The sequence below is a fragment of the Hypanus sabinus genome, unplaced genomic scaffold (assembly GCF_030144855.1).
Source record: "Hypanus sabinus isolate sHypSab1 unplaced genomic scaffold, sHypSab1.hap1 scaffold_954, whole genome shotgun sequence".
NCBI classification, from domain to species: domain Eukaryota; kingdom Metazoa; phylum Chordata; class Chondrichthyes; order Myliobatiformes; family Dasyatidae; genus Hypanus; species Hypanus sabinus.
This window is the reverse complement of record NW_026781809.1, coordinates 120450-145000: the sequence shown is the minus strand read 5'-3', so window position 1 is coordinate 145000 and position 24551 is coordinate 120450. Positions and strand designations below refer to the sequence as shown.

The 24551-nt window shown below is 48.0% G+C and overlaps 2 protein-coding genes across 2 annotated transcripts; one reads left to right on the top strand and one right to left on the bottom strand.

Moving 5' to 3' along the window:
• The first annotated feature begins 10562 nt into the window (after window positions 1–10562).
• Window positions 10563–17177, top strand: LOC132390566 (hepatic and glial cell adhesion molecule-like). The gene is made up of 4 exons (XM_059963174.1): window positions 10563–10643; window positions 10823–11137; window positions 14516–14803; window positions 16097–17177. Exons 1-4 carry the CDS (start codon window positions 10592–10594, stop codon window positions 16207–16209), a joined length of 768 nt encoding a protein of 255 aa, XP_059819157.1. The 5' UTR covers window positions 10563–10591; the 3' UTR covers window positions 16210–17177.
• A 525-nt stretch (window positions 17178–17702) lies between these two features.
• LOC132390569 (cystatin-B-like) lies at window positions 17703–21831 on the bottom strand. Its single transcript, XM_059963177.1, has 3 exons — window positions 21692–21831; window positions 19934–20044; window positions 17703–18382 (listed from the first exon to the last, which is right to left on the bottom strand). The coding sequence occupies exons 1-3, from the start codon at window positions 21752–21754 to the stop codon at window positions 18257–18259; spliced, it is 300 nt and encodes a 99-aa protein (XP_059819160.1). The 5' UTR covers window positions 21755–21831; the 3' UTR covers window positions 17703–18256.
• Between the last annotated feature and the right edge of the window lie 2720 nt (window positions 21832–24551).

Genomic DNA, 24551 nt, shown 5'->3' with positions numbered 1-24551 from the left:
AAAGATTAGAATAAAAGTCCATAAATATCTTATTAATTTCATAAGGATCTGAAGTTTCTGTTCTATCTGGTCGCCGAATTTTTAAAATCTGTCTTCTGAGCATCCCAGCCTTTAACTGACCCGCTAAAAGTTTGGCAGATTTTTCCCCATGTATATAAAATAAACTTTTAGATTTAAAACTTTGCTGTTCAATGGGAAAGGTCAGAAGCAAATCATACTGTGATTGAAGTTCGACCATTTCTTTATATAGGTCTGAATACGTTTTATCTATCTGTTTAATTTTATTAAGAAGCACTGACAATTCCACTTCATTTTTCTTTCTCAAGGCTGCTGAATATGAGATTATCTGTCCCCTAAGAAATGATTTCAAGGTGTCCCATATAACCAGATTTGACATTCCTTCAGTTGTATTAAATTCAAAAAATATAGAAATTTGCCCCTTAATAAAATTAACAAAAGCTGGATCCTGTAACAAAACAGGGTTCAATCTCCACTGTGAAATTTTCAAAAATTCTATCCGGGAGCTTAAGGGTTAACTTTAAAGGCGTGTGATCAGAAAGCGCAAGGATGTCACACGCACATTCAACAACGGAGTTTAACAGACGTGTATCTAAAAAAAAGTAATCAATTCGAGAATATTTGTGATGGGCGTGTGAGAAAAAAGAGAAATCTTTATCATTGGGGTGTTTATATCTCCAAATATCGACAAGGCCATATTCTAATAAAAAAGAGTTAATACAAGCTCACGCTTTATTGGGAAGAGACGGATTGGTCGATGAGCCGTCAATCGCCGGATTTAAACAACAATTGAAGACACCACCCATGATCAGCTTATATTCATTGATAACACAGAAAAAAACGTTTCTTAAAAAAATCAGAATTATCTACATGAGGCGCGTATACACAGACCGGAGCTACCTTTTGCTGGCAGAAAAAACCAGTAACAATTAAATATCTTCCAATCGAATCAGTGGTAGTATTAAGGTGCACAAAAGGGATTCTGGGACCGAGAAATATAGAAACGCCTTTTGTTTACTATCCGACAAAGGCCCTTTCCAGAACCGGAACAATCTGTCCTCATCCTGTTTTTGTATATGATTTTCTTGCGCAAAGATAATATCAGCGTTGAGTGTCTTTAATTTCTTAAAAAATCGTTTTACGCTTAATGGGATGATTGACACCGTTCCAATTCCAAGATATTATATTAATTTTATTAACACCCATGTTTAAAATTGAATTCAATATTATATGAAAGAAATGTTACGCAAGTACAGATTAAGCCAAAAGGCGCCGGTACGACCAGAAGGAGTGACGCATTTACGAGAAATCCATCAAAAGAACTGGCCAAACAAGAAAAAAAAACCTACTCTGATAGACCCCTCCCCCCTCCCGCCGCCCAATAGATAGAAATGAAGGACCCAATAGGCTGGTCCCATGCTAACTAATCACCTTAACCCTGTTCTCCATCTTGCAGCTCCATATATATATATAAAAGCAAAATTTCCATGGAAGATAGCCATAATAAAAGGCACAAACAGAATTCAACAACTATAATGTAGTGTCTAACATTAATAAAGACATAATCAACAACGGCCATTTTAGAATCAGCTGAAGTAGCTTAAACACATATTCAAAAGAAGGAATAAATCCGAGCAAATAATGTTACAAGCAATATTCTTTCTCTCAAAAAGAAATGCAAATGAGTATATGTATATAAGAGACCTACAGCTATAAGTATTGAAACAAATAAAAGAAATAAAAAGATTAATACAAAACAGGTCCGACACGGACCACTAAAGTACAATACTATAAAGGTTCCCTACAAAACTGTTATAGATATACTAATTATTAATAAGGTAAAAAAAATTATTCGTACACGTCCCATATCAGAGAATGAAAAGGTTCAGCATGTACTTAACTCAAAAGCTCCATAAACAACTCATACAGCAGATACTTCAAAATTGCCTATTGAATAATCGGAGCAACTTTAATATTTTATTCAGTAGGCTTAAATTTCAGGTTTTTAATATACTCCCATCCCTCCTGAGTAGAGAAAATTCTCAATGGTTTAGATTTTTCACGAAAAAATTTTCAGCTTTGCTGGAAAGCGAAGGGAGGGATTTAAATCTAATTTATACATTTCACTCATAACTTCTCGATATTTCTTTCTTTCGGCAAAGATTTCGGGAGGATAGTCTTAAACTACACGAATCTGTGTTGAATTAAAGAGTAATTTCCGTTTCTTTCTGGCTTCTGGAAGAATAGCTTCTTTAGTCGTGTTGAAATGCTCGAGGACGGAATTCGGCAGAACGCCGAGAGAATGGAATTCTGTGGGCTCTGTCGATTAAGGGGCTAGTTTCGAGTGTCCCATTGAAAAGTGAATACAGCATATCTGACAAGAATTTTAACAGATCGCCAGTTTCAGTATTTTCTGGCAGTCCCAGAATACGCAGATTCCCCTGATGCCCTCTTCTGTCTAAATCAACCATTCTTTTCTTCGTTTTGGATAGTTCCATGGTAATTTCATTGATTTTCTTTTCAATTGAAGATATCTCCATTCCTTGATAAATCAAGGAATTTATCTGCTTGAATAAATCATGCTCACTCTCGATTCGGGTTGTAGTCTGGTGAAGTGTTTGAAGTTGAGAGTCCAAGTTTCTCAGCGAGTCTTGAATCGTAGAAATAGCTTTTTCGAGCTTCCCGTTTGAACCGGTCAGCTTATCAATTTTACTATTAAGCGATCCGAATTCCGACTTCGTATCTTATATTGAAGAAAATATTCTCGCTAGTGTAACAGATTCCTCCGTTATCTTGGTTTGTTCAGTTTGTTCTATTTCATGGAAAGTCTTGCCGCTTCTCAATTCAAAACCAGAACGACTTTTTCCGGCCATTGTAATTAAGTCGTGAAATCCTTCAGTAGAAATAATAAATCCTGCAGTAGAAGTAGTAAGTCATCACAACTAAAAGGGACCAGTTCGTGCAATATAAAATATATTAAAAGAGAAAGAGCCGCTAAAAATGCGGCCTACTCCATATGCTGCGAAGTGGAAAATCCCAATAAATACGGTTCTGAACAAACTGGTATTGTGTAACGAACACATCCCGAGCTCAATTCACCCAGCCCTTAATTATCTGGAAAACAATGGAAAAGCATCTGGAAAATGTCAAACCTTGACGTGCTTAATCCTGTTTTGTCAGATCAGAGACTTGTTTTGTACCTACAGTGCCCAGAACATGTGATGTCGGATGCGCACATGGAGACAACAATAATGGAACCACTCGGCTCCTCTCACCTCCACAAACATTCACAAGGATCTATCCCAGTCACTCCTATCCCGGTTCCCCATCATCTCCGATACCGCGCCAACTCACCACCACGACACTGCGGGCAGTATTCGTCTCCTCTTTAATTATCCCCCCACCCAGTGGTCGGCCCTCAATTTCCATCCTGGGTAGATGATTCCTAACGTCTGAACAGGATTTGCCAAACACTCCGGATTCAAACTTGCAATTCTGTCCCATCCACAAATAGTAACGAAGGGGGTAAAAAATTACATCTTCACAGCACAATGTGCACATCTCCCGGGGAATCATTAACTGTGTACGCAGTTACAGAGATGGGGAAGGTTTTTTGTGTCCGGAGAGGTTTACAGTGACTCTGATGGGAGCAGCAATGGAGGTGCATACAGAGACAGGGTGGTTGTAGGGGGCAGAAATGGGGAGATGTGTAATGCCTGCCGGGTGCTTCAGAAACCGTGAATGATAAAGGGGAGGGGAGGTTCGGATAGAGGGGTGTAGGATCTTGACGGATTTCCAGACAGATAGAGATGTAGCGTCAGCAGCGGAAATTGGCAAAGCACAGAGCAGGGAGTATCCATCATTTTGATCTGTTTCCTCATTTTTAAACGTTCTCCACTTGTTTCATTTCCATGGTGACTGACATGAATATATTCAACGATTACAGTTGTGAAATACGGTTCCGTCTGGGCAGACATTGACAGTTTGGGAAATTTGAACCTGATGTTTGAAAGTTGTGTGTGGAGCTGAAGCGGCAAATGGCAAAGCAGAGAGCCCAGCCTCCGTTTCCAGCACAGGATTCTCCGGAGCCTACGCAACTTCCGGTGAGATCCTCCCACCAAGTACATCTTTCCCACCACACCACCCCGATTTCTGCTTTCCGCATGGATCGCCGCCTGCGCGACGCCCTTCTCCATCTCTCCCTCCCCACTGATCTCTCTCCGGACACTTACCCTTGCAAGAGGAACAAGTGCTAGACCTGTCCACGCCCCTCCTTCCTGACCCCCATTCAGGGCCTCAAACAGTCTTTCCAGGTGAGGCGACGCCCTTCTCCATCTCTCCCTCCCCACTGATCTCTCTCCGGACACTTACCCTTGCAAGAGGAACAAGTGCTAGACCTGTCCACGCCCCTCCTTCCTGACCACCATTCAGGGCAACAAACAGTCTTTCCAGGTGAGGCGACGCCCTTCTCTATCTCTCCCTCCCCATTGATCTCTCTCCGGACACTTACCCTTGCAAGAGGAACAAGTGCTAGACCTGTCCACGCCCCTCCTCCTGACCACCATTCAGGGCCTCAAACAGTCTTTCCAGGTGAGGCGACGCCCTTCTCCATCTCTCCCTCCCCACTGATCTCTCTCCGGACACTTACCCTTGCAAGAGGAACAAGTGCTAGACCTGTCCACGCCCCTCCTTCCTGACCACCATTCAGGGCCTCAGACAGTCTTTCCAGGTGAGGCGACGTCCCACCTGTGAGTGATTTGGGGCCATATACTGTGCCCGGTGCTCCCCGTGTGGTCACCTATATATCGGTGTGACCCGGCGTGGAGTGGGAGACCGCACTGCCGAGCGTCGTTTCGTTCGCCTGAGAAAGCGGCATCTCCCAGTGGCGAGTCCTCAGGACGGGTTACCAGAGAGTTCATTTGCTTCACATTTATGTTGGTGGTGACTCAAGTTTATGACAACGCACGCGCTGGAATTAATAGAAATATCAAAAATAGTGTTAAACCAGGAATAGACTCAGACAGTCAGGCAACCTCTGTGGAGAGGAGGAACTTTTACGATTTCAAGTCGAAGATCCTCTGTCAGAACGGCTGAGCTAATCTCAGGCCCCATGTCCCTCCCTCTTTGGTGGAAGTTCACTTCACAGTTTAGTGCCGCTTTATTGTTCCCCCCCACCCCACCCGTCTCCTCGTCCTGCATTGTAACGTCGACCTCTGTTCCTCCTTTCACAGATGCTGCCCGACCTGCTGAGTGTTTCCAGCAGATAATGTTTCTGCCCCATTAACGTGATGTTACTTATCCCCCCGGTAAATGGCTCCAAGTTTGGCTCGTTCAGTACTCCCAGCGGCTGTTTTTTATTCTCAGATTGGTTGTTACATTACTTCGTGAAGTCACGTTTACAGCGCTCGGGGTTCTGTATTCTGAGAAACGCAACAACTTCTCCAAAAACGTCAGGAGGTTCACTCGATAATACGTCGTGACGTCAACTGAAGCTGCTACTGTGAAGAACGGCTGTGAGCGGTCCTGCTTGCAGGCCTGGGCACAGAATGTCCCTCGGGTACCGAAGCAGATAAGCCGACATGGCACTGCAGAATTTGAACCGTATAGTTCTGCCCGCTCTTTAGTTCTCTCTGCTCTGAGAAACATGAAAGACTCTTCGCCATAGACTTAAATGAAGATATTAATTTTCCGGCATATTGACTTCTAAATAAATCACTCCAGAATGTCGATGATATCTGCAACTCTGCTCCATATTCTCTACATACAGTTCTTTTCTACTTCTGGTGACCGCAGTCGACAGAAGTGCAGACCGTTATAATTGCAAAATAAAATTACTTGGACGTTTCAGTGTTCGATTGAAGTGGAATATCAACAGGAAATTTTATTTAGGCGGCAAACTGATCTATACAGAAAGTCTGCTGTGTTGGCAGGTATAATTTCCACTTATTTATCAACATTGATAAATGACTCGATGGTGTACCCTGTCCTGTCTGCTGATTATTTGCTCCCTTGCGCCATCTATAGTCAGTATTGGGAACTGACTGGACTGAACAAGTTGATTTCAGACTTGTGACAGTACGTCTATATTTTCCGATCATTTCTGATAAAACGCGTTATGTTCGGATTAGCTTTTTTTTCTGAAAAGAGAGATATTGCCTCGGTTAGATGTCTTGTAACCATGTTTTATTTGAATTGCGCCCTTAGCTTCACGGGTGAATACAACTGTATCGATGTTTTCCTGAGGACTGTAATAGTTGATGTTTACATTGACATGAGACATGGGCTCTGCCAATAGAACTGAAAGAGGAGTGGAATCACTCCTTTCTACTGCAGTCCAATCACATCAGCTGGGAGTCTGTAAACAAAGTTACGAAATGCAGTTTATGAAAAGGAGTTCCCGGCCATAATTCTACGGATTTATTTTGTCGGCCTCTTTTTTCACTGTTGGCCTAACTTAATGTCACTTAAATTTGTTTAATTCTGTATGTCCAGCGGCTGAATTTCTTTCACAAACGGATCGATTCCTTAACATCGTGAAATCACGCCCGCCCTGCTCGGAGGTCTGTACTCTGAGATACAGATCTACTTCTCAAAACTTCAGGAGCTTCACTGCACAGTTGGTGGTAATTCCAAATGAAGCTGCCGGTGTGAAGAGAAGCGATGTGAAATCCAGCTTACAAGCATGGACACAGACAGTCTCTCTGTGACAGAGGCAGATAAACAAGGACGGTTTTCATTTATTTAAAATGAAGAGTTAAAATGCTCTGGCAAGCTTGGGACATTATCGCTGTAGCCTTAAATGTTCATCTCCAGAAATTTGACACAAATAAATCCAGGACAATGAATTATAATTAAAAGTCCTGAAGGACCTCTAGTATATCTGTTATTCTGCTCCACTTTCCCTGTTCCTGATAAACAGTCCCCCCCCCCCGTGACGACTAAAGTAGATAGAGTAGAACAGCGTGAAAACTGCAAAATAAAATTGCTTAGAAGTTGAATCGGTGGTTGGAAGTGGAATATCGACAGAAACTTTCACTTGCCCGGTACAGTGATCTTTACAGGAAAGCCGTTGTGTTTCAAGGTTACTTTGATCTCAATCTGACAAGTATAATTTCTACGGTCAATGTTGTTCACCGGCTCAGTGGGGTTGTTCTGGCCTGTCTGCGCATAGTTTGTTCCATTGCGCCATCTATTGTCAGCATTGGGAACTGACTGGGCAGAACAAGATTATTTCAGGTTTGTAACGGTATCTGCCACAGGTGGGCCCTGAAGTTGAATCATGAAGTTGTCTGGCCCATCTTCAACAGAAATCGAGATGGTACGTTGTTTCTATAATCAGTAGCACTGAATATAATTTGATGTAATGAGCTACCTGCTCATGACATTCATGTAAGATTCTGCATCGGTCTAACTGAGAGGGTATCGGTATCCGGACGAAGGCAAAGAGTTCAGCGGGAGTGCTCATGGCGTTGAAACGCAGTCTTGAAGGTGTTAGTGGGAACAGCGGCTGTGGTTGCAAAATCTCCTCTTGAAGATCGGCACTAACAAACAACAACTCAGAAGCGAAAGGCATGCCCCCCGTTTGCAGAACAAATATAAAGGCGTGGTAGTTCAGAGGGGTCCCTCATTTATAGCCCGAATATAATTTCCTACATATGTGAAGGGTCTTGGTATATTCAGCAGCTTCACACAAGAATTTCAGTGTCTGGGCATGACAGAAGAAGAAACACACCTGCACACGGCGATAAATGACACTGGTGGCAATACAGTGACGTCAGGAGATTCACCGCTTATTGAATGTAGAACCTGTCTCTTATTTTGGTATCTATGCTATTTGCTTGCGTTTGTTTTCACGGTTTGATCTTTTTTTCCTGCACATTGAGTGTTTGACGGTCTTTTAATGGGGTCTATTTGGGTTCTCTGTGTCACCGAGACGACTCACCTCCCACACTCTGAATGCCGCGTTCCGGCCCAAGGAGCTCCCAGTCCACCAGGCAGAGCGCTTGCCCGCGTCAGATAGCAACAGAGCCGCGTCGCCTCTTTCATGACAAACTCATCATGGAGCTCTGACGTGTGACTCCGAGAGGAAGCGAGTATTTCTTCCATGTCCACAGAATATGCGTACTGATCCTCTAAATGAGGAATTCTCCAATCACCATAGCACACCTCTTTCACCATTCGCTTCTGGGCCACAGAGTTGATCGCAGAATCTTCTTCCTGGTCATTCCCAAGCCCCGGCAACCCACCAACCCCATCTCAAGCGATATTCTTATTATTGAGGGGCATGGCCACAAGGGGGCACTGCTCTTGCTGCATATTCCCTTCCACTCTCCTGCCGGTCACCCAAGAAACTGCCCACTTCATCTCGGGCGTCTACCTCCCTGTAGCTTCTACCTATCACCTCCTCATTGTCCTGTGTGAATCGAAGCTCATCGAACAGCAGCTCCCGTTCCTTAACATGCTCCCTCAGGAACTGCACCCGATGCACATTGTGCAGATGTATTTATGCGGGATAGAGGAGGTATCTCAATTTCCCTAAATCTCACACAAGGAACACGACACTGACTCCACATCTATTATCAGCATGATAGCTATGTCATAACACTGAAAGGAAATCAAATCACCAGAAACTTCATTCCTTATTTCGAACATGCGTCTGCGTTTGTCCAAGCGTGATCATGCCAAAGGTTGTTTAACTAAAGGCGGCCCACGCTAACAATTCCCCACTCCAGCAATGACCGCTCCAGCAATGGAGAATCCTTCTCCATCGGGGAGACCAAGTCAGAGAGTTGCTATCATTGCTGTCTTAAACGCCAGGCGGCGTAACATAAATAGATAATACATGCATAAAATGTACAAATTATTTAAATACGTAAACAACTGAATGAACGAATAAATAAAGGAAGCAACAAAATAGTAAATGAACAAATAAATAGAAGAGGAATTATGAGGTCGAATTCATGGATCAATAGATCGTTTAGAAATCTGATTGCAGAGTCAGCAGGTAAATCATTGAGCGCGGGTCTTCAGAGTCATGTACCTTCTTCCGGATAGCAGCAATGAGACAAGAGCACATTCCGGATGGTAGTAATGAGACAATAGCATATCCAGGATGGTAGTAATGGGACAAGAGCATATCCCGGATGGTAGTAATGAGACAAGAGCATATCCCGGATGGTAGTAATGAGACAAGACCATATCCCGGATGGTAGTAATGAGACAAGAGCATATCCCGGATGGTAGTAATGAGACAAGAGCATATCCCGGATGGTAGTAATGAGACAAGAGCATATCCCGGATGGTAGTAATGAGAAAAGAGCATATCCCGGATGGTAGTAATGAGACAAGAGCATAGCCCCGGTTGGTAACAATGAGAGGGGAGCATATCCCAGACTGTAATAACGGAGAGTAGCATTGAGCGGTTCTAACTAATGATAAGAGAGCATATTCCGGATGGTAGTAATGAGAGGAAAGCATATCCCAGACTGTAATAACGGAGAGTAGCATTGAGCGGTTCTAACTAACGATAAGAGAGCATATTCCAGATGGTAGTAATGAGAGGAAAGCATATCCCAGACTGTCATAATGAGAAGGGAGCATTGAGCGGTTCTAACTAATGATAAGAGAGCATATTCCGGATGGTAGTAATGAGCGGAAAGCATATCCCAGATTGTCATAATGAGAAGGGAGCATTGAGCGGTTCTAACTAATGATAAGAGAGCATATTCCGGATGGCTCTATTGGGAAGGGAGCATATTCCGAATGTCGATGGCGATGGTCTTTAACTGGGGACCTGGACTTTTGCAGGCGTAACGTTTTCAAGATGTCCAGGATTACGGTGAGGCGAGTACCGTGATGGATGTGATTGTGTGCACAACTCTCTGCAGTCTGTGTGGAACCCAGGCATTGGAGCCCGCACACCAGACGGTGATGGAAACAGTCCGAATGCTCCCCACCTTGCAGGTCCGTACATATCCCAGTCTTTGTTGACATACCGATATCAGACCTCCTCCATCACCGAATAGAATCCAGCCGCTGACGTGCGGTGACAACACTCAACCATTCTATCTACTTCAGAGGAGTGAAGTTTTGAGGAAAGAGCCACATCAGCTGGTAAAACATGACAGCAGATTTTCGAGGGCCGAATATTCTTTTGTTTATTCAGCTCCTTAAATTTGTTTATTTTCTTCTCTTCTCATTCTGCAAACCAAACAGCTCTCACGCACTCTCGACATCTGCCACGGAGACCAGGAAATGGGGCTCACTCTCGGAAAGTAACAGAGACAGGCGCCGCTCTCTCGGGATCGTGTGGATGACGTTCACTTTACTCTCTCCCTTTCTCTTCATGTCGGTGGGTGAGAGAAACTCGCTTTGAGGCCATTATCGGATTAAACACAGCAGCAGATAGTTGTAGAACAACACACAGGATTTGATGTAGATTCGAGCAAAGTACAGACTCTCTGATCCAATCAGCGCTGCCGCTTGTGACGTCAGAATCCAGATATCAGACCCGCAAACCAGGAAGTGCGGCTCAGTCTCCGAGTGTAACAGAGATCGGCGCTGCTCTCTCGGGATGTCGGGACTGGCCTTCGCAGCTCTCGTTCTTTGTCTCCACATAACGGCGGGTGAGGGTCACTCTCTCGAACAGTGAGCGGTCAGATAATCAACAGAACGGCGGGTGGTCAGAGGATAGAAGGGCAGTTTATAAGAGGCGATATGACTATCAGTGTCGATTGAGCTAATTGCAGTTCTCGAGTCTCTCCGCATCTGTCACTTTTCACTCTTACGATTTTCTCATTCTCAGGTGAGTCTCGGCAGTTTACCATTCTCGAGTTCAGCCAGATAAATGTCACCGTCAGGAGAAATGCGTTCTTGTCGGTACGGCCGTCGGCCGTGGTCACCAGTGGAAGCTGGAATTTTAATGGGAGAACAATCGCCCAGTGGATCGGCCAAACCGTGTCTATTGACAACGCCTACACATCGCGGACTGAGCTATTCACGTCCACAGGGTCGCTTCTGCTGAAGTCGGTGAAAATGTCTGACGGTGGGGAATACCGTGTGAATATGGTTCCAACTAGTGGCTCCATGACCTCAGCGACTATCTCTCTGCGTATCATTGGTAAGTGAGACAGAGTTATACAGAATCATGCGATCTCGGACTATAACTTTCATTTTATTTCTGGTGTGATAGAATACAATATAACCTTCCCTGTTCGCTGCTGGGAGATGCATTATTTCCGATTGAACAAAACTATAGCGGGTGAGCAACATAGTTCCGCATTAGATTTAGATTAGAGTTCCTCTCGGACATGCATAGGTGGCTGTGATGCAGAAACGGGCCACCAGTGCACCCTGCCAGTCCCACGTTACGGACTGTTCAACTCTCACTCGTACTCTGTAAAGCTGCAGATCAGTAACTATAACAGGAAGAACACGATAGTGGACCGGACAACATACTGTGCAGATTTAAAAATATAAACAAATATTAACAAAAATGGAGAACATGAAATGACGAGATAAAGTGTCCTTAAAGTGAGATCACTGGTTATCACTGGATGGGCAGGTGAGTGCAGTCATCCGATTTGATCAGCCTGATGGCTGAAGGGTGGTAACTCTCCTTGAACCGAGGGCAGCGAGCACTGAGTTTCTCGCAGCTTCTACCTGATGCCAGCATCGCGAGAAGTCCTGCGTGGTGAGGCTATTTGATGACGGATGCTGTTTCCCTACCACGGCGCTTCATGTAGATGCGCTCAATGGTTGCGAGTGCTTTACCGTGATGGACCGGGCTGTATCCAATACACTTTGCAGGATTTTCCGTTCCAAGGCATTAATTTCCATCACACCGGACCATGAGGCAGCAGGTCAATGAGCTCACCATTACACATCCATCGACCTTTGTCGCAGTTTTAGACGTCATGCCCAGTCTGCGCAGTCTCCTTAGGAAGTAGGGGCGCGGCCATGCAATCGTCGCTATTGCACCTACGTGTTGGGTCCAAGACCAGAACGTCCTCAAACAGTTAGCATGCTCCCCACGGTACATCTGTAGAAACTGGCGAGTATCTCTGGTGACATACTAGGTCTCCTTAAGAAAAATGGCGGTCGCGGTGCCTTCAGTGCAATTACATCAATATGTTGGGCCCAGGATAGATCCTCACAGAGTCTGACAGCCAAAGGAAATTCAAACGACAGTGAGACATAGGAGCAGCATTCGGCCGTCTGGTCCATCGAAACTGCTCCGCCCGTCAATCATGGCCGATCATTTTTTTTTTAACTTTTCTCCGACACCAATTCCCGGCCTTCTCCCTGTAACCTTTGATGCCATGTCCAGTCATGAACCTATCAATCTCTGCCTTAAATACCCCCCATGGCCTGACCTTCACAACTGCACGTGGCCACAAATTCCACAAATTCCGGACTCTTCTTTTCACGTTGCCGGAAGCACCATCAGGTTAACATGTTCCACAGAGTCCCGCCCAGGCGCTGAATTGAACTGGCAACTGAACGGTGCCCACGGACCAAGTGGGGAGGAGGTCGTCCTCGACAACATCTCTGTGAGCCACACGGGAAAGTAAACTTTTGAGGCCTATAACATGGCTACAAAAAGGAATAATGCCTCAACCGCGGAAATCAATGTGTTCGGTAGGTCGTCCGTTCCTCCCTTTGCTGAGGTCCTATCACTAATGGTGTTGGTGCCGTCAGCCCGAATAATTCAACTAAGTGCCTGAGCCCGATTAGAATATCGTCTGACAATATCGTTTGACGACGGTGCATATTTATGAATAAGAGTATTGATGAAGATGTGAATCGGATTTGATTTGAATTGCGGATTGGATTGCAAATGGTTAATTGCTGCAGTTAAGACTACAAGGCGATACAGCATGGGAAAGAGAATTAGACCATTTGGCCAATGGAGTCCGCTCCGCCATTTCATCATGGCTAATCCAATATTCCTCTCAGTCCCATTCACAGGCGTTTCCGCATATCCCTCATGCCCTGACCAATCGAGAATCTATCATCCTCAGCTTTAAACTTACATAACGACATGGCCTCTCCAGCTGCCTATGCAACATAATTCCCAGATTCACCACATTCAATTCAAATAAATTCCCTTTCGTCTCCGTTCTCAAAGGACGCCACTCTATTCAGAGGTTGTCCTTCTGGTGTTGAACCCTCCCGCCATAAGGAACATCCTCTGTATGTGCACTCTAGAAAAGGCCTTTCACAACTCGATGGGTTTCCGTGAGATTACCTCCACATTCTTCTGAATTCCAGTGGATGGTGGCCAGAGCCGACAAACCCTCTTCTCAGGAAAAGCTGTTCAATCCTGGAATGATTTTGCTGAAGCTCCTTTGAAACGCCTCCAGTTTCAACACATCCTTTCCGCAGAAAGGGGCACAATTTTAGAAAACAATGTGGATAGGTATATGGACAGGAAAGGAATGGGGGGGTATGGGCTGAGTGCGGGTCGGTGGGACTAGGAGCGAGAATGCGTTCGGCACGGACTAGAAGGGCCGAGACGGCCTGTTTCCCTGCTGTGATTGTATTATGGGTGACAGTTCAGTTGTGTCATTCGAAGTAAAATTGGACAGGTATATGGACAGGAAAGGAATGGAGGGTTATGGGCTGAGTGCGGGACGGTGGGACTAGGTGAGAATAAGCGTTCGGCACGGACTAGAAGGGCCGAGACGGCCTGTTTGCGTGCTGTAATTGTTATATGGGTGACTGTTGTGTCACATGAAGTAAAATTGGATAGAGATATGGACAGGAAAGGAATGGAGGGTTATGGGCTGAGTGCGGGTCGGTGGGACTAGGTGAGAGTAAGCGTTCGGCACGGACTAGAAGGGCGGAGACGGCCTGTTTGCGTGCTGTAATTGTTACGTGGTTAAGGTTATACAAAACAGATCACAATCCTCCAAGTGGGGCCTCACCACTGGTTTCTAACATTTCAGCATTTTCTCCTTGTTTTTATATTCCCGTACCCTGGGAATGAATGCTTTCATTGCATGAACTTTGATACCTGGAAAGTCCAACATATCGCCAGTGAATTCCACAGTGAGGGATGATGCAGAATACCTATTCAGCTCTTCCACCAGTTTGTTGTTGCCAAACACTACCTCTCCTCTCTCGACTTCCAGCAGTTTGATATCCACTCTCGTGTCTATTTTTACACCTCACGAATCTGAGGAAACCTTACATATCCTCTTTAATATGATTGGCTAGAGTGCTTTCGAATTCCATATTTTCCTTCTTAATGACCTTTTAGTTGCCTTCTGTTATTTTTTTTAAAACTTCCCAATCATTTTACATCCCAGTAATGATTGTTCCATTGTACACCCTCCTTTTGGCCTTTGTGTTAGCTTTGACTTCTCCTGTGAAGAAGCACATAGGGATAAGAGCTGGCAATGGCGACGATGCTCAGTTGGCAGCATCCAAATATTATGTACATGATATAGATAAAACCCAGTGAAAGCTATTTGCATTTTAATTGTATTTACAGAGACAGTGACCGGGGTTGCCGTGGTGACAAATAATTCCACTCCCCTGGAAAACCTCGATACCATCGCACTGAGTTGCGACGCGTCGGGCACTGTTCAGATACGGACATGGTTCAAGGACAACCAACCCATCCGGGAAAACGGCAGAATATTTACATCTCCCGACAGGGCGAAACTGACTATAATCAGCGTGAACAGAAACGACGTCGGGACGTACAAGTGCATCGTCAGCAACTCTTTCAGCAATGGCTCTGGAGAGACCTACGTGGAGGTTTACTGCAAGTACACAGGTAACCAGCAACCATCATTTGTACCGGATTTTATTCTACTAGACAGGTATTCCCATTTTGTAGATAGGCCGGAGAAGGTCAGAATTGAACCGGGCATGCAAGTTTACTGTCAGTCCACAGTTAGACAACCGCGTTAATTTGTATCGGATATCCCATTGTAGAGATGGACTAGAGGAGGTCCCGGATCCACCAGGATATTACTCTAATCAACATTTTATTTTCATTTTACTGATAGACCAGAGAAGGTCAGAATCGTAGCCGAGCGTCCAGTTGTGTCCGATGTAAACGGTGATGTATCAGGGTTTCAGTGAGGTGTTGGGCAAGGTTCCCAACGATGAGATCATTCGGAATGTCAGGATTCACGGGGCCGAGAGAAACTTGGCTGCGTGGGTTGATTGGTTAGAGAAGAAAAACGGTGGCAATAGCGGACAGGCGTTCTGCATGGGCGTCATGGAATAGTGGTGTGTCGCTGGGGTCTCTTCTATTCTGGGATGGCCGCTTGTTGCGAACGGTTTGGATGAGAGAGTCGAAGGGAGGGCTAGGGAGCTTGAGATAACACGACGGGTGAGAGAGCGGACGATTTTCCTAGGTGATATCCGCAGGAAGCAGAACTGTGCTGAGAAGTGGCAGATGAAGTTTAATCCAGAAAGGAGTGAAGTAATACACTTTGGAAGGTCGAAAACAAAGCGCAAGACGCGAAATACTCAGCAGGACAGAGAGCATCTGCTCAAACAGAAATATTGTACTTTAGTCTGCTTGATAAAATGAACACAAATTTAATGTTAGAGCGAAGGCGGGGGGCGGGCAAAAGCAGATTTCTGAAAGGGCGGAAAGGATGGGGATATGTTGTGATCCAAGTGGTGAATTTACGCCTGCAAAGTTTTTAAGTTTAAAACATGAACGAACAGAAGACCTGGTGATAGCGGAAACTGGAGGATGCAAATGCAGTCAGAAATGGTAGAAGAGCCGGGACTGGGGTTCTGTATCTTAGTAACTAATTCAATGACCATTTCCAGTAGCTGAATTCGCGTTCATTCACTTTACCTTTCCTGTTCAGCCCTCTCCGGAAGCAGGTGACTCCCAGATCTCCTTGCGTGGTGAGTTGAACTCCATGCTGTCTGTACGGATTACAGACGAATGGCATCGACATGATGTCAGAATATTGGACCAAAACCAATGTTCAATATGGAGACAGCGTCCGGAACGATTCCGAGTGTGGATCAGTCATCATTTCCAAAAAAAAACAAAGATGTGTTTTCGCAATCTAAAATTGATGTTTGTTTTCTCTCTTAGCACCAAAAACAGATGGAAATAGTACCCTCAGCCCTGGAGAGTTCGCGCTCTGTGTATTTGTTGTACTTCTCATGAGCCTGTGCAGAGCAACCTGTAAATGGTGCCTCAGATGATCCTAATCTCGCTTGTGATAAGCTGCAGACAGAGGCACGTTTCGCAGTTGCAGTCGTCAGCGAGAAGGGACGCCTCCCTGCAAAAGGAGCATTCAGCTCTCCTGCCCGACATCTCCACTGTCTCGGCGGAGCGGTTATAAAGTGGGTGGAGGGGACAAGACTTAAACGTCGCGCTTTACTTTCCTTTGCTTTCTCTGCCTGAGGCCTCAGCGATCTCAAGATGACCACTCTGACTCTGTCCAACGTCATGTACTCCGAGGGTTCACTCTTTCTGTAGACTGTCCCTTTAAAACGCCGAAAGCATGAGACTAACATTTATACGCCGTTGGATTTCTGCTGACGACAAAAATTGCTCCTGTGCTATGGCGAACAGCTCGTGTTTCTATTTCTCTGGAATTACACCAGGACCTACCAGAACTGCTGTCGGCTTCTGGGTTGCCATCGGTGGGGAGAAGCAGGAAGCAGTTACATGATGGGCAGCTGGTGTTCAGTCTGGGTGTGTTTAAGCAAGGTGAGCTGTCTTTCTCGCGGAGTCACACACAGTGGGACTTCCGACAGCGCACAAGGGTGAGTTGAGATCGATCCCGAGTATTGATAACTGACTCTCACAAGTTGCTGCAACTGGACGAAGTTTGCAGAGACGGGGAGGGGAGAGGAACGTTTGAAACAAAGAGATCACTCTTTGGACTCTCTCCAAGTAGCCTCTAAGTATCGTTCCTATACTGAGCGACCAGAACTGGACACAGTACTCCAAGTGTGGCCAAACTAGAACTAGGCCTAACTGTGGCCTAATTTCGCCCTGGATTACAAATATCTCCCTCAACACAACAACAACAACTCTGTACATTTGAACTGAACTGAACTTTCTAACATCCCATCGTAAGACTGTAACGATTACCACCCGAGTTTCAATTTGCTTGGCGAAATTTATCTATACATTTACGTTTGCATAGTTCTGCTATCTTTTTAACCTGCTTTAAGTTGCTAAATTTAGAAGTTACTCGTAAAATAGAGACTGTCAACTGCAAAATGAGGTGTGTCCAATTGCTGCTGATAGTTTTACAGGGTGGCGAGCATGTAACAGGAACTCTCCCCAGGGTTGCGTGTACCTAACACCACGCAAACCACCGCCGCCGCGCTTGGCACAGCCTTCCTTTAACTTGCTCCAGCTAACCAATCCCAGAGGCCGGCTGGTCGCTGGTCGGAGCTCTTCTTCGTGAATTGCCCCGAAACTCTGGCTTTGAAAATCTCCATCGCCGCCCCGATTGAAAAGTGTCCCTCTTAGGCGCTCCCTGCCGCAGATTGTACAACACGAACCGCTCTCTCCACTCGCCCCCTCTCTCCACTGAGCCCGACCTCTCCTCCCGCAAACCCCGCCCCTCGTCCCTAACGCACACCGTCCTCCAACGAACCCCGCCCTCTATTTCCTCTCATCCCGCCCACCTCCCACTCACCCCGCCCTCTCATCCCACTGACACCATCCACACCTCGCAGTGATTCCCCTCCACACGCCACCTCGAACCGCGCCCCCTCCCCTTGTCTCCGTGACCGCCTGCCTCCGATTGGATCTCCGTCAGACTGTAGGTCAGCTGCCCGCATACGTCCAGCTCCCCCTCTCCCTCACACATCCGCACTAACTGCCCCGCAGCGTTGCCCCCGCCCCCAGCATCCGAAAGAGGGGATGGTTAAAGACGACCAGACGGCCAATCGGATCAACGCGTTTTATTAGCGAAAAGCTTGTGCGTCGAACAGCTGACGGTTCAGGTGGCCTCAGCGAGCTGAAGAGGTGGGTCTGCTGGTATTCCGGGAGCGCGGGACGTGTCGGTGAGTTGGCGGGGGGGAGGTGTGTGTGTAGGGTCTGGGGGAGGTGGGAGTGTGTCTGGGATCTGTGCACAGGAAGAACCAAACCCCGCATTAAACTGTGGGTAGCTGAAGGGTGTCCCAACTACCCCGTGTGATGAGCTTTGCAGGGAGGGAGGGGAATATTCCCGAGGGGTGGGCCGCAAGCACAGCGAGGGGTTGGCATCGGTCAGGAAACTCTCGTTTCTCAGACCAAGGGTTCCAGCGGAGCGCAGTTACTGAAGTTTTCCTGGATGGCCACCAGAACTGGCAGTTTGTTACTGGGTACGAACACCTCCATGTGGACGAAGTTGTTGGGGTTTCCAATATCGACCTGTGGGCAGGGTCACTCGGTTAGTCATGGGAGTCCCGTCCGCTAACCCCCTTCCCACTGCCACCTCCGTGACCCGCGCTCTCGCGAGACTTCCCTCCACATCCCCGCCACTTCATCCCTCGCTGCTCCCCTCTCCGACTCCTTCAACCCTCCCTCCCCTGCACCCCTTCCAGTCTCTATCACCCCTCCTTACCCTACACTACCGCCCCGTTTTAATCGTCCCTCCCTCCCCCACATCCCTCCCCGGCTTTGATAATCCTAACCTCCCTTACACCTCTCCCCGTCTCCGTCAACCCCTCCCTCCCCTAAACCCCTCTCCGACACCGTCACACGCTCCGACCCCTACACTTCTCACCGTCTCTGACCCACCCCGTCCACTTCACTGTCATCCCATCTCTCCCCTCAAACCCTCCCGGTCTCCGTCACCTCCTACCTCCCCTGAACCTGTCCTCGTCTCGTCACCCCCTCCAGCTCCTACATCTCCTGAACTCTCCGTCATGCACTTGCTCCGCTACGTCCGTCCCCATCTCCATCTTACTCCCTCTCCCCAACCCCATCTACGTCCCTGGCAGACCTCCTGGTCTCCATTCCCCTCCCACCCCTCCCCGTCTCCATTCCCCTCCCACACCCTCCTGGTCTCCATTCTCCTCCCACCCATCCCCGTCTCCATTCCCCTGCCAGAGCTGCTCCCTTCCCGTCTCTGTTAATCCTAACCTCCCGTACACCTCTCGCCTCCTAACCCCTCCCGATCTCCATTCCCATCCCACACTTCTTGGTCTCCGTTCCCCTCCCAGCCCCTCCCGGTCTCCATTAAGCTCCCAGCCCCTCCCGGTCTCCAATCCCGTCCCGTCTCCATACCCCTCCCTCCCCATCCCGGTCTCCATTCCCCTCCCACCCGCTCCCGGTCTCCATTCCCCTCCCACCCTCTCTCGGTCTCCATTACCCTGCCAAAGCTGCTCCCTTCCCGTCTCTGTTAATCCTAACCTCCCGTACTCCTCTAGCTTCCCACCCCCTCCCGGACTCCATTCCCATCCCACACCTCTCGAGCTCTATTCCCCTCCTAGCCCCTCCACACTTCCCGACTCTGATAATCCTAACCTCCCCTACACCTCTCCCCTCCCACCCCCTCCCGGTCTCCATTCCTCTCCCAGCTCCTCCGGGTCTCCATTCCCCTCCCACCCCCTCCCGGTCTCCATTCCCCTCCCACCCCCTCCCGGTCTCCATTCCCCTCCCACTCTCTCCCGGTCTCCATTCCCCTCCCACCCTCTCCCGGTCTCCATTCCCCTCCCATCCCCTCCCAGTCTCCATTCCCCTCCCACCCTCTCCCGCTCTCCGTTCCCCTCCCACCCCCTCCCGGTTTCCTTTCCCCTCCCACCCCCTCCCGGTCTCCATTCCCCTCCCACCGTCTCCCGGTCTCCATTCCCCTCCCACCCTCTCCGGGTCTCCATTCCACTCCCACCCCCTCCCGGTCTCCATTCCCCTCCCACCCTCTCCCGGTCTCCATTCCCCTCACACCCCTGCTCCCTTCCGGCTTCTGTGTGGAAACTCCACCTTGATCAGTAGAAGTTTTCCCAGCATGATGGTCTGGTCCTGCTCACGGTACGATTTCGCGACGAATATCTGCTCTAAGGCGTGGATGTGACTCTCCGCGTCGGATTTCACCTGGACAGGAACAACACAAACTTCTGTATCTCCCGGGGAGGACAGAGCGGGACGAGGAAGGGTGTCCGGAAGCGGGTGGCGGTACCATTTATTTTTTACTTCACCTCCCTCCATTTCACCGCTTTACCTCGTTCCGTCTCTCGCCTTTCCCCACCTCGTACCCTTACGCCCCACTCTTCCTCGTCTCTCTCTGATCTATCATTTTATCATCTCCCTCTTCCCCCCTCTCCGCCTCCCCTGCTCTTTCACCCTTCACCGTCTCTCTCTTTCTTCTCTCTCCACATTCCCTGCTCTCTCACCCCCCTCACCGTTTCCCTTTTCCCTCTCTCTTCGATTCCGCTGCACTCTCACCCCCTCACCGTCTCCCTCTTCCCCCCTCTCCGCCTCCCCTGCTCTCTCACCCCCCTCAACGTCTCTCTCTCCTACCGCTCTCTCGCCCAGCCTTGCTCTTTCCCCCTCTTTCTGTGTGCCTCTATAATCTTTACCCTGGCCAGGCTTTTCTACATCTCTGTCGCTCCGTCACTGATCTTTCTCCCCTTCTCCTGCCCTGTCCTTCGCCTCACTCTCTGCTCCCTCATTCCACATTCCCTGCTCGTTCTCACACTTTTCCCGTCTCGCTCTCGCTCTTCTCCCTCTCCCGTCTGTATCAGTCTACAATCTCTCCAATTCCCCTGCTGGAACTCTCACCTTTTATCCGTGTCTCTGCCTTCTTTCTCTCCCTCTCACTTTCTCTCTCTCGCTCGCGCACTCTACTTCTCGCTCTTTCCTTCCCTCTCCCTCTCCGTGCTCGAAAATTCCTCTGCCCTCCCTCCCCTATCTCGCCTGGCTCCCTGGCTCTCTGCCTCTCACGTTTCTCTGTTTTCCCTGCTCTTTCTCCCCGTATCGCTGTCTCTCTCCCGCATGTCCCCACTTCCGCTACTCTTTCTCCACCCTCCCACCTCTCCCCACTTCCCCTGATCTATCCCCTCCCTCTCCCCGTCTCTCTCTCCCTCTCTCTCTACCTCCCCCCTCTCTCTCCCCCACTCTGTTCGATCTTCAATTACCCCGCTATTCCCCCACTCTTGCTATTTCTCCCTCTTTCCACTCCTGGCTCCTCCTCCTTCCACCTCCCTTTCTCCTAACTGCCCCCCGCATTCCGTTTCGTTCTCCAATTTTCCTCCCGCCCTCTAATCCAAACACTCACTCTCCCCCTTCTCCTCCTCCTTCCTTCCCTCTCTCGTCCCCCTCCCTTTCCCATCCCCCTTTCTTCCGTCTCCCTCTACCTCCCTCCCCTTTCCTCTCCCATATATCGCCCCCTCACAATTTTTCCGCAATCTTCCCCTTCATCCAGCCTCCGCCCTGTTACTGTCGCCATTATTCACCCCGTCCTACACTCAATCCTCTCCTCTCCCTGCTCCAAATGGACTTCCACTGTCTATTCCGTACCTCTACTTCTCTACCTCCCGCTCTTTCCTTCTCTCTCCCTCTCCGTGCTCGAAAATTCCTCTGCCCTCCTTCTCCTATCTCGCCTGGAGATATAAATATAAATATATATTTTATTTAATTTCTGACCCCGCCTCTCTCTTCTATCCCCCCGAGGAGGGCAGTTTAAGGGGTGTGGGAGTGGGGAGGACTGTGCTCCTGGTTCTGGAAGAGTTTGGAACAAACCTCATCTGCGACCTTATGGACCTCTGTCGTGGCCGGCTGTTCTTTTGTCCAGACTGGTGCCATCTCTCTCTCTCTCTGTTGCACTCGTTCGTTCGCTGACTCTCTCTCTCTCTCCCTCTCTCTCGCCACTTGTCACGGCCGCTTATAAAGATCTGGCCCCTCCCCCACCCCTCCGACATGCCCCTCCCCCCTCTCAGCTATTCCCCCGCCCCGTTTTGCCCTCTCTCGGGCTCTTGCCCTCCGCTTGGGGCATGGAACCTGACCCCGGCCCCTTACGGATGTGACCTACTTACGGGAAAGGTGTACAGAGCATAGGGAACATTCACAGAGATGCTCCTGGGTCTGCGGGGCCTCTGGTTTCAGGAAACATTGAATGGGACAGGATTCTAATGAACGTAGAAGATTGAGAGGGGATTTGATGGAGGTTCACTGGCTTTATCCGCTGTGGTTGGGTGGGACTGCAAACAGTGATCAAAGGTTAAGGGTGAAAGGTGAGAAGTTTAAGGGAATTATGAGGGGGAACGCCTTCACTCAGAAGGTCGTGAGAGTGTGGAATGATCTGCGAGCACGACTGGTCCGTGCGAGCTCGATTCCAACGTTTAGGCGATGTTTGCACGGGTACACGGATAGGAGGCTTCCGGGGGTCTATGATCCAGCTGCAGCGGGCTGGTATAATGCAGCTTAAATGGTTTCCGCATGGGCTAGATGGGCCGAAGGGCGTCCCTGTAAGTCGTGTTTCTCTGTGTGCTTTACTCTTTGGAGAGAAAGAGGATGAGAGGAGACATAATAGAAGTGTACAAGATATTAAGAGGAATAGACAGAGTGGACAGCCAGCGCCTCTTCCCCAGGGGACCACTGCTCGGTACAAGAGGACATAGCTTTAAGGTGAGGAGAGGGAAGTTCAAGGGGATATTAGAGGAAGGTTTTTCACTCAGAGAGTGGTTGGTGTGTGGAATGCACTGCCTGAATCAGATACACTAGTGAAGTTTAAGAGACTACTGGACAGGTATATAGAGGAATTGAAGGTGGGGGGGGGTGGTATATGGGTGGCAGAGTTTGAGGGTTGGCACAACATTGTGGGCCAAAGGGCCTGTACTGTGCTGTACTATTCAATGTCTATGTTCTATTACAGGACAAGAGGGCATGACTTCAGGGTTGAAGGACTTTCTTTTCAAACTGAGATGTGGAGAACTTCCATTAGTCAGAGGCTGGTAAATCTGTCGGATTTGTTGCCACGAGCGGCTCTGGAGGCCGTCATTGGGGTATTGAAGGCCGAGACAGACATTCTTAATTAGCCAGGGCATCAAATGGTATGGGAAGAAGGCAGGGGAATGTAGATGACTAGAAGAGTTTGATCAGCCTATGACTGAATAGGGGAGCAGACTCGATGGGCCGAATGACCTACTTATTTCCTATATCTTAAGGTCCAATTATAGTAAGGCCAGATTTGGAGCACTGGGACATTTCTGGTCATTCCACTGTAGTCGAGGCTTTGGAGGGGGTGCAGAGGACGTTTGCAAGGATGCTGCTCTTTCGAGGATGTGAGCTACCATGAGGAGCTGGATAAATGTGTAGTTCACTGGAGCACTAAAGTTGACGAGAGATCTGATACAGTTTTAAAATATTATCAGAGGCTTTAATGGATTGGACAGGGGTTATCAGTTTCCCAAGGTTGAAATGTCTGATACTCGAGGGCAGACGCTGAAGGCAGAAGGGATATATTCAAGTGGGATGTGAGGGGTAAGTCTCTTTATTCAGAGAGTCGTGTTCGGAGCAAGTGCTGCCTGGTATGGAGGCAAAGGCATGAGAGGTTTTTAAGAGACGGTTGGATTGGCACATGGATGTATGGAAGTTTGGGGATATGGACATAGTGCAGGTAGGAGGGATTAGTGTTTGTGTGCTTTGATTTGCTTTGGCACTACATTGTGGGCCGCATTTCCTGTTCGTGTGCTATGCTGTTCTATGTTCTATGTGGAAGAATTCTCCAGGCTGCCCTGACTGAGCAGTCTCATGACATTTTCCCCGAGATAGGAACGCCACAAGCCCCTTTTAACCCCTCCCACATTCCTGCATCTCAAACAACGGAACCCGGTAATTCTGAGCTGCCAGCCCTGCCGTCCGGCAAACAAGTCTAATGGCCACAGTAGCTCATCCTCCTGTCCTTCAATTATTATTGCACTTAAATATTAGTCATATCACCACCAGTACATCATCATATCATACTTCACCTTTTGATTTCTCTCTCCCTACCGCTTTCTCCACCCTCTCTCTCCCTTTACTCCACACCCCTCCCTACTATCTCACTCGCCTTGCTCTCTCCCTTTCTCACCATCCCCGAGTCTCTTTCTCTCACAACCTCCTCCTCTAACTCGCACTGTCTCCACTCTCTGTCCTCCGCACTCTCCCTACCCTCATCCTCTCATTCTCTGCTGTCTTTCTTTCTCTCTTCCTAGCTGTCTCTCTCTCGCCTCCCACCTTCTTTCTCACCCTATCTGCCTCAGAGAGTGAAACACATCTACGGCTTTACCAAGTTCCACAACCACATTCTGGGCTACCCCTCCCTCTGATCACCCCTGAACATCCACATCACTGTGCCCCTTCCACTCACTCTCACCCATACATCAACACTATTTAAACGTTTACTGGTAACTGTGTCTGGGAATGAACCAGCTTCCAGACACGTGATAACGGTCTTTATTTTGTGGAATGTCGTTATTGTATGTATATACTTAAAAACATCATGAAAAAAAAATAAACAGCAGCAGATGATGCGAGCTTGAGGTGAACATTAAATGCTCTAAACTCGCAGCAAATGGGGCAACAACTGTAACTGCTAAAGGTGCTGGTTGACGACCCTCGG

Bases quoted from the DNA above. Each gene is read 5' to 3' on its own strand.
- LOC132390566 (XM_059963174.1), top strand. From the start codon at position 10,592: ATGTCGGGACTGGCCTTCGCAGCTCTCGTTCTTTGTCTCCACATAACG. The intron at 10,644-10,822 runs GTGAGGGTCACT...TCTCATTCTCAG, and splicing joins TTGTCTCCACATAACGGCGG to GTGAGTCTCGGCAGTTTACC. The intron at 11,138-14,515 runs GTAAGTGAGACA...TTGTATTTACAG, and splicing joins TATCTCTCTGCGTATCATTG to AGACAGTGACCGGGGTTGCC.
- LOC132390569 (XM_059963177.1), bottom strand. From the start codon at position 21,754: ATGGCACCAGTCTGGACAAAAGAACAGCCGGCCACGACAGAGGTCCAT. The intron at 20,045-21,691 runs GTTTGTTCCAAA...GTTCCTGTCCAG, and splicing joins TCCATAAGGTCGCAGATGAG to GTGAAATCCGACGCGGAGAG. The intron at 18,383-19,933 runs GTGGAGTTTCCA...CCCTGCCCACAG, and splicing joins GAAAACTTCTACTGATCAAG to GTCGATATTGGAAACCCCAA.